The 6,846-nt window shown below is 55.1% G+C and overlaps 4 protein-coding genes across 7 annotated transcripts; 2 read left to right on the top strand and 2 right to left on the bottom strand.

Annotated features, from left to right (window-relative positions):
• Nucleotides 1–145: 145 nt before the first annotated feature.
• Nucleotides 146–1,579, top strand: KVP17_003578 (uncharacterized protein; the record flags this gene model as incomplete). Its single annotated transcript, XM_068521048.1, has 1 exon — nucleotides 146–1,579. One exon carries the CDS (start codon nucleotides 146–148, stop codon nucleotides 1,577–1,579), a length of 1,434 nt encoding a protein of 477 aa, XP_068379167.1.
• Nucleotides 1,580–1,941: 362 nt separating this feature from the next.
• Nucleotides 1,942–4,520, bottom strand: KVP17_003576 (uncharacterized protein; the record flags this gene model as incomplete). 3 transcript variants are annotated; one of them, XM_068521045.1, is made up of 2 exons in its annotated part: nucleotides 1,942–3,440; nucleotides 3,518–4,520. In XM_068521045.1, 2 exons carry the CDS (start codon nucleotides 4,518–4,520, stop codon nucleotides 1,942–1,944), a joined length of 2,502 nt encoding a protein of 833 aa, XP_068379164.1. The 3 variants fall into 3 exon arrangements, with proteins under 3 accessions (XP_068379164.1, XP_068379162.1, XP_068379163.1); XM_068521043.1 differs by lacking the exon at nucleotides 3,518–4,520 and having other exon boundaries at nucleotides 1,942–3,303; XM_068521044.1 differs by lacking the exon at nucleotides 1,942–3,440 and having other exon boundaries at nucleotides 3,495–4,520.
• Nucleotides 4,521–4,532: 12 nt separating this feature from the next.
• On the top strand, nucleotides 4,533–4,739 carry KVP17_003579 (uncharacterized protein; the record flags this gene model as incomplete). Its single annotated transcript, XM_068521049.1, has 1 exon — nucleotides 4,533–4,739. One exon carries the CDS (start codon nucleotides 4,533–4,535, stop codon nucleotides 4,737–4,739), a length of 207 nt encoding a protein of 68 aa, XP_068379168.1.
• KVP17_003577 (uncharacterized protein) lies at nucleotides 4,553–6,690 on the bottom strand (the record flags this gene model as incomplete). Of its 2 annotated transcripts, XM_068521046.1 has the most annotated exons (2): nucleotides 4,553–4,775; nucleotides 4,802–6,690. In XM_068521046.1, the coding sequence occupies 2 exons, from the start codon at nucleotides 6,688–6,690 to the stop codon at nucleotides 4,553–4,555; spliced, it is 2,112 nt and encodes a 703-aa protein (XP_068379165.1). The 2 variants fall into 2 exon arrangements, with proteins under 2 accessions (XP_068379165.1, XP_068379166.1); XM_068521047.1 differs by lacking the exon at nucleotides 4,553–4,775 and having other exon boundaries at nucleotides 4,798–6,690.
• Nucleotides 6,691–6,846: the final 156 nt, after the last annotated feature.

Genomic DNA, 6,846 nt, shown 5'->3' with positions numbered 1-6,846 from the left:
CACCGTGGACGTGAAGACTGCGCAGACAGCGAAAAAGGCTACCAAAACCGACGAGAATTCATGCGTGTGGCGACCAAAGAACCTGGCTGAAGACGAGATCTGTGCTGCCTGTAGCGGGTGATAATTGATTGATACCGAAATTCAAATGCTCCGACACAACAGAAGGGTGCCGCTGTGCATGTACGACGGGCTGCTACCACAACCCACTGCTACTCTGGCAGAGATTCGAGAGAGCCTGCTGGAGCGGTTGCAAGTGCTGCAGTTTATCTACAGCAACTTGCAGTCGACGACGGCAACGGAGTCCTTCCGTACGAAACTTAAAGAGGTGATGTTGAATTGTCGGTTGGCTCACGTTCAACGGAATGGGGAGTCCTTTGAACCGTACGCAAAGACTTGGCAAAGAGACAAGCTCTCGCACGCGCTGTTGAGCGTTTGTTTCAGTGACACAAAGGAACGCGTAGACTGGTTCGTAGAACAGGAGTGCCATCTCTTCGATGCTCGTTTTGAGATGGCATTGGATGATTTGGCCGGCTTCGCCAACAAGTCCGAAATGGGGGCGAGTCTTCTGTGGAACGACGTGCTGGGCGAACGGAGTGAAAGGATTGGGATGGATGTTGCGGGCTACGAGGACCTCGACTACTCACGTGACACCCTCCCCCCTACTCTGGTGGTACCAGCACATGACTGGGACGTCATCAACGAGTTTTTGGAGTCGGAGGATGAACCCGTGACCGCTAAGTGCTGGCGCGTCCCACTTTTCCCCCACGGCACGAAGCTGGTGCATTATCGCCGGTGCTTGGCCATCGCCGGCAAGGCCGTAGTGGGCCTCTCAGCTAGCAAGGCCTTGGCTAGGGGACTATTTAACGACACTCTTCTGCAGCAGATGTCGGGGCACGTGCCTCGTCTCCATCGCCTTCTTGCGGAACCTCGACTTAATGAGTTTGTGAAAGCTATTCTCAAAACTGGAACATCCAGTACCGACATCCGGCTCTCGTTCGACACTCTAGACGAAACACGCAGGCTGTCTCTTCAGAATGTCTGGGAGTATTCCAAGCTGTTTCCCCCATGTATGCGACGGCTCGTAGAAATGATGGCCCACAACAAGCACCTTCGCAACCTCGGCAGACTGCAGCTGTGGGCCTTCCTAAAGACAGCAGGTATGACAATGGACGAGCTCACTCGTTTCGTGCGGCAGACGTGGCGGGACCCCGCAGAGGTAGACAAGCAACACGCCTACACAATCCGTCACCTGTTCGGCGCTGAGGGAAGCCGTGTCAACAAGTCAGGGTACAGTTGTCGGTCGATCATTAGCTTCGGAGTACCCGCCGCGGGTGACTACCATGGATGTCCTTTTCGAAGCCAGCAAGGACCAGACCTCTCGAGGATACTGAACGCGATGGGAGTTTCGGACACTGCTGACATCCTCGACTGGACCAACAGAAATCACGTCGAACTGGCCTGCCAGCAGACGTTCAAGACGCTTTTTCCAGGGCACAGCGGCGATGGCGTGGCGAACCACCCCAACGCCTTCCTAGTGGAGGCAATCAAGGAGTTGCACAAGGAGAATGTAGTTGGATGATGACATGTGTGCGACAATGGCCACTAATTTCGTGCTTTGAGATGGAACCCTCGACGGTCGTACTTTCTATTGTAGCCTGGGAAGCGCTGGTTCTGCGCCCCGCAGTCAGCTGGGAATCGCTGAGGGACTTGGCGCTGTTGACCGCTATCCAGTTTGTCGTGGGGCTGAAACTAAATCAACTGTTCTGGGCGGTTACCCTGTCAGTCCATCTGCTCGCCTTGTTCCCGTACGGAGGACTGTGCTGCATGTTGCTGGCTCTGGGGGGCTCGGCCATTGTCATTCTCGACCATCCAACCCGCTGGTACGTCTTTCCATTTCCCAATGTGGTTCTGTCGATACTAGGAGTTGTAATCAACACCTTATTAGGGGCATGCAGCGACTACTGACTTCCACACAGCACGTACAGCCCGTAATTCGTCCGGAGACAAGCCCTTCGGCGTTTTATTTCGCGCGTCCGCTTGAACCTTCTCTGCGGAGAGGATTGCAGCTTTGAAATCCTCAAGCGAACTGTTCCTCGTGAATGATATCAATCCTGCGTTCTCCGCTGTCTTCGCAAGGGACTCCACAACTTCAGTGCGCTCCTCGAGGTCGTCCTTATAGAGCAAAAATAGCTCTCGAGGTGAGGATCCCTCTGTTGCTACCAACTGCGTGTACTCGCGATGCTCTCGAACATGTTCATTTCCCTCCTTTGTGGTAACCCGAGTTTTTAGAAAACTGCCCCACAACGTGGTTTGAGAGAGCGTGCCCTGCTCCTCCGCGTCCACGAGCAAGTTCCAGAATGCCATCCTTCTCTCCCTCTGTCCCGTGGCGACGGCGTCTGCCCTGGCGTTCAGCTCTGCCTGCAGGAAATCCTCCACGTGGCGCCTCCACACTGCTAGAATCTCGACGTCGTCTACGTGAGTGTCCACATGCTGCCGGATGACTGGTAGCGCCTCGTCCCAGGACATCAGCGGGGCGCACGGCGACCGGAGATCCTGCCGCCGGTCGCTGGGCACCTCCCCCCTCTCCAGAGAACCGGTCCGCTCCGTCCGCACTGCCAGACGCTCACCACGAGCGCAAGTCAGGGGAATCGGAATCAACTGTCGGATCTTTTGTTCCAGATCGGGGCTGGATACGTCATGCTGCGTCTTTAGTGTACGCCTGTGCTGATCCGCGACATCGTCGGCGTAGTCCTGAAATGTTTCATCGCGTTCGGCTTCGGTGAAATACCCCCACCACAACTCTTGATGGTGCTTCGCCGCAAAATCTCGATAGGTGGTGAGTGGAGTGATCTGAGCCTTACCGAGGGCTTCGTAGAAACTGTCTCTCGCCACTGCTTTTCTCTTTCGTTCGTTTTCTCGGAATCTCTTCTCGTATTGCGACTGAAATTCACTGAGAATCTGCTTGCGCTCCCCGTTCTTGAACTGAGAAAACGCCTGAAACCTGGACCCCTCGACCTCAAAGCTTCGACGGACTTCATCCCACTTTCGACGTTGAAACCCATTGAGCTCGTATAGCAGCTTGAGCAGATTCTTACCCTCAGGAGAGGCAGTCTGTTTCGGCCAAGGATCTGGCGGGAGCTGCTTGAGAAGTTCGTCATACCTCATCTTGACCTCTTGCACTTCGTCAGGCATGGACCACGAGCTGAGGTTGCGTTTGGCATGGTGCCAGTACCGCTTGCCATCACCTTGATCGAACAACCTCCACCGAGCGTGTTGAGCCACGAACTTCTCGGACTCATCCATTAGTTCAACGGGCTTCTCCCATGTGCTGTTGCCTGACTCTCTATTGTGCCAGTAGGTTCTCCCGTCAGATGAATGGTGTTCGATCCATGAGAGCATGCCCCGAGGCCAATTGCGTATTTCTTCCACCAAATCAGCTCCTAGGAAAGCACACAACTCTGTTCACCGAACACAAATATAGCTATTGACGACACCTAGAACGAATCGACCCACACACCCCATCTACCCCAGTGATCACGTCTCGTGACCCGGAATCCGCAGACAAGGCACACCAGACTCGCCGGCAGGTCCGGCAGCAAGAGAGGATGACTGAAGTGCTCGCTCAGGCGCAGGTACTGTAGTTGCGGAGGCAACACAGGCAGCTTATGATCGAACTCGGCCCCAAACTCCAGAAACACTAGCGCGGTCGGCAGACTGCCCGGCTCGACTTGGTGGTTGAACGTCTCGGAGAGACGGAGACTTCGAAGGCCAGGAGGAAGGGGGGGCAGAGGGTGATTATAGACAAAGCCCATGTCCAGCTCGACCAGCCCTTCAGGTAACACGCTTGAGGCGATCGGCTGGTCGAAACTCACTCCCAACCACAAGTGGGAAAGGGTTGCTGGGAGAGCGCTGATTGGCTGGTTGAAGTTACAGCCCAGCCTGAGCTTGCGCAGGTTTTCTGGTAGGCCATCGAGAGGGCCATCAAAGAGATCTCCCAGCGTTAGCTCCAATATGTTGGAGCATCGAAGGTTCAGCACGGTAGGCCCATGTAGAGAGCCGCATTGCAAGCTGAGGTGGCGAACGCTTGGAGGAACGTTTTCGTCCTCAGCGAAAACGTCGCCAACAGCATGCATCTCGCGGACATGGTCTGTTAAGACATCCTTCTCCAATAGAGATGGGTCACACACAAGAATCTCGGGCTTAAAACCTGTAGAGTTGGAGCCGCGAGTAACGTGAAGGCCTTTACAGTACTTAACAGCGCTTACGGGCACTTTGGCACCGTTTCTCACGCGGTAACACGGCACATCGCGTACAGTTCTGGCGAGGCGGCCGCAAACGCACGCTAACGCCACTCGGAGTCGACACGATTCCGATCGCGGGTCGAGGGCGTCGTGCTCTGGACAACAGGAGCGCGTAGAGCGGTGGTAGCACGGCTCGGAGTGTGCTATCGCCACGCGCTTACGTAAGCAAGCCAGTGCCCGGTCCAGTACCTCTGACGGCATATCGCACAGCGACGGCATTTTTTTGCTTTAATGAAAACGTCTGTCTACGACTACAACAAGCACTTGTTGACGCAATCCAAGACGTCGGACGAAAGAACGGATGAGGGTCGGCCGATAGCCACGTACTCTAAGAGCGCGTCGGAGAAGGCGGTTGCGGGAGCATTGGACGTTAGGTGTGGCAAGAACTCCTCCTCTATGAAGCGGGGCAGGTCCGCACGGCCCTCCGCGGCAATCTGAAGCGTTCTGCTAGATCGAACCATGGCATGGCGCAGGCTGTTTGGGACCGGATACGCTCTCACTCTGTGGAGTAATTGGCGTCTCGCCATAAAAGCGCTAAGCTATCCACCACTGCACCCACCACGCTCGAGCCCGTGGTCCAGGTGGATAGGGTCATTGTGTACCTATCTGCCGGCAAGCAGATGGCAACTGCAGAATGGTGAGGGTTGATCTCGATTGGCGCTTTCACTGGAAATGTCAATGTGACCATCGCAGCTGCCAGCACCAGCCGGTAACTACGGAGGCAAGTTATTTGCAAAGGTACCAGCCGTGGAGTGTTGAAACCATCGGGATTGAACTCCGAAATATTCAGAGTCACCGTAGTTTCCGTACCCGTCTGTTTGATGGCGTACGTCACTACAGGAAACCCAGCACGTAGGAAGGCCTCAGCAAACAGAACGTAGGGAATGTACTGAAAATCTGTCGTAGGAACCTCCTTTGGCAGGTTCTCGACAGGTGTCAGGTCTCCCACCCACCAAATGCAGTCGTCCCTGTCTCCCAGATTCGCGCTGCTGCCGACTACCGTTACTCCAGACTTTACTACCGCTTCCCGAAAGTCCGGATGGTTCCAGATTTCCTCTCTGCGGATTCGCCCTGACTTTGCCATCGCCACTGTATCCTGCAAAATGCTGAGGTAGCTGTCCCCCGTGAAAAAATGTGAAAGGTGCTCCAGTACAGCTGCCGCCTTGCCGTACGTGGTCTCGTTGTAGTGTTCACAAGCGTCCGCCCGTACATCAAGACCGACGAGATCCATTGGGTGGCAGCACATGCCAGCCAATACAGGACGCCACGCTCCGACTCCTTCCCCAATGACTTCGGCGCCGAGCTGCGGCAGCGGCGGGCCGCCGCCAGTCAATTGCCGCAGGTGAGCTATCTCCTCTCGACTCCGCAAAGACGAAGAGTGTCTCGAGTGCGGCAGGCCGTCCTTCAGCATGGCTTCCAGGCACACCTCAGCCAAGAAAGCGGAGCGAATGTCGTCGCGGGTAAGGGACACGGGCCCAGGCACATTCAGAAGCAGCTTATACTCGATGAGTCTCGCAGACCCCTCCTTCAGCCAATGCGAACCTAGGCAGGTCATCGTGACCATGTCACCCATCCACAAGTGGCTTATCTCGTGGAGGTACAGCCGAACCAGACGAATGTCGAACGGTTGCTCGGGAAGTAAACATTCAGACTCCATAGAGATGCACCCAAAGTTTTCAAGGGCTAGGCCTCGGTGGTTGTCATACCCAACGAAGTTCAGCGTGCTCAGCGGGTAGCAAGGTGAAAACAACCGCTGAACCGTGCGGAAAGCCCATGAGAGGAAGGTCATCGTGAATTCAGGCACGGCCCAGGAGTCCTGCAGTAGGATGCGCAGCCGTACGCCGTCGACTTCCCACTCCCGAGAAACGATCCAGGGCCCCAGAAACAAGCCGGTGGCGTACAATGGGAGCAACGGAGTGGGATGGAATTGGGTAACGAAGAGGTTAATCAAGGGGAAACCCATGTGTAGTTGCGGATTCTGGAATCGTTCAAGAATCGTGGCAGTCTCGAATGTCTCCCGTTTGTGGCTCATCTCATCCGCACTCCAAACTGGACGGCCAGGGTCTCCACACAGGATAGTCAAGGACACGCGAGCTCGACAATCAGCCCCTTCAGGAACCGGCCACAGTCGACGGGCGTAGTCCGGTTCGAAGGCGGTTGCTATGAGGTCTCCACGCCTCAGGCAGCCGTTACAACCTTCACTGACATAGGCGGTGAACCCGATTTTCACTCCACCAGGCAGATCGACTCGTTCATGAACGTCACAGAAAGGCGGTTCAACAGCAATTGCAGATGGGGCGGGCTCGATAACAGTGACACCGAAAAAGTGCTCAACATCAAGAATCAGAAGCTCGGTTCGGATGGTGTAGTTTGTGTCGCCAGGACGCATGAGAACTCGATTTTTATAATAATTCAAACTAACCTATCACAGCTTGAGCATTTCTCGATTTTTATAATAATTCAAACGCTTGAGCATTTCTCGAAGGTTGGAGATTTCGAACCACATTTGGTGCTTGCAAACCCTACGGTGTTCGCGTCCACCGTA

The sequence above is a fragment of a genome (genome assembly GCF_019968985.1).
Source record: "MAG: Porospora cf. gigantea B chromosome Unknown PgB_NODE_1228_length_6846_cov_114.309, whole genome shotgun sequence".
Lineage (NCBI taxonomy): Eukaryota > Apicomplexa > Conoidasida > Eugregarinorida > Porosporidae > Porospora > Porospora cf. gigantea B.
Note: the sequence above shows the minus strand (reverse complement) of the source record. Positions and strands in the feature narration are given on the sequence as shown.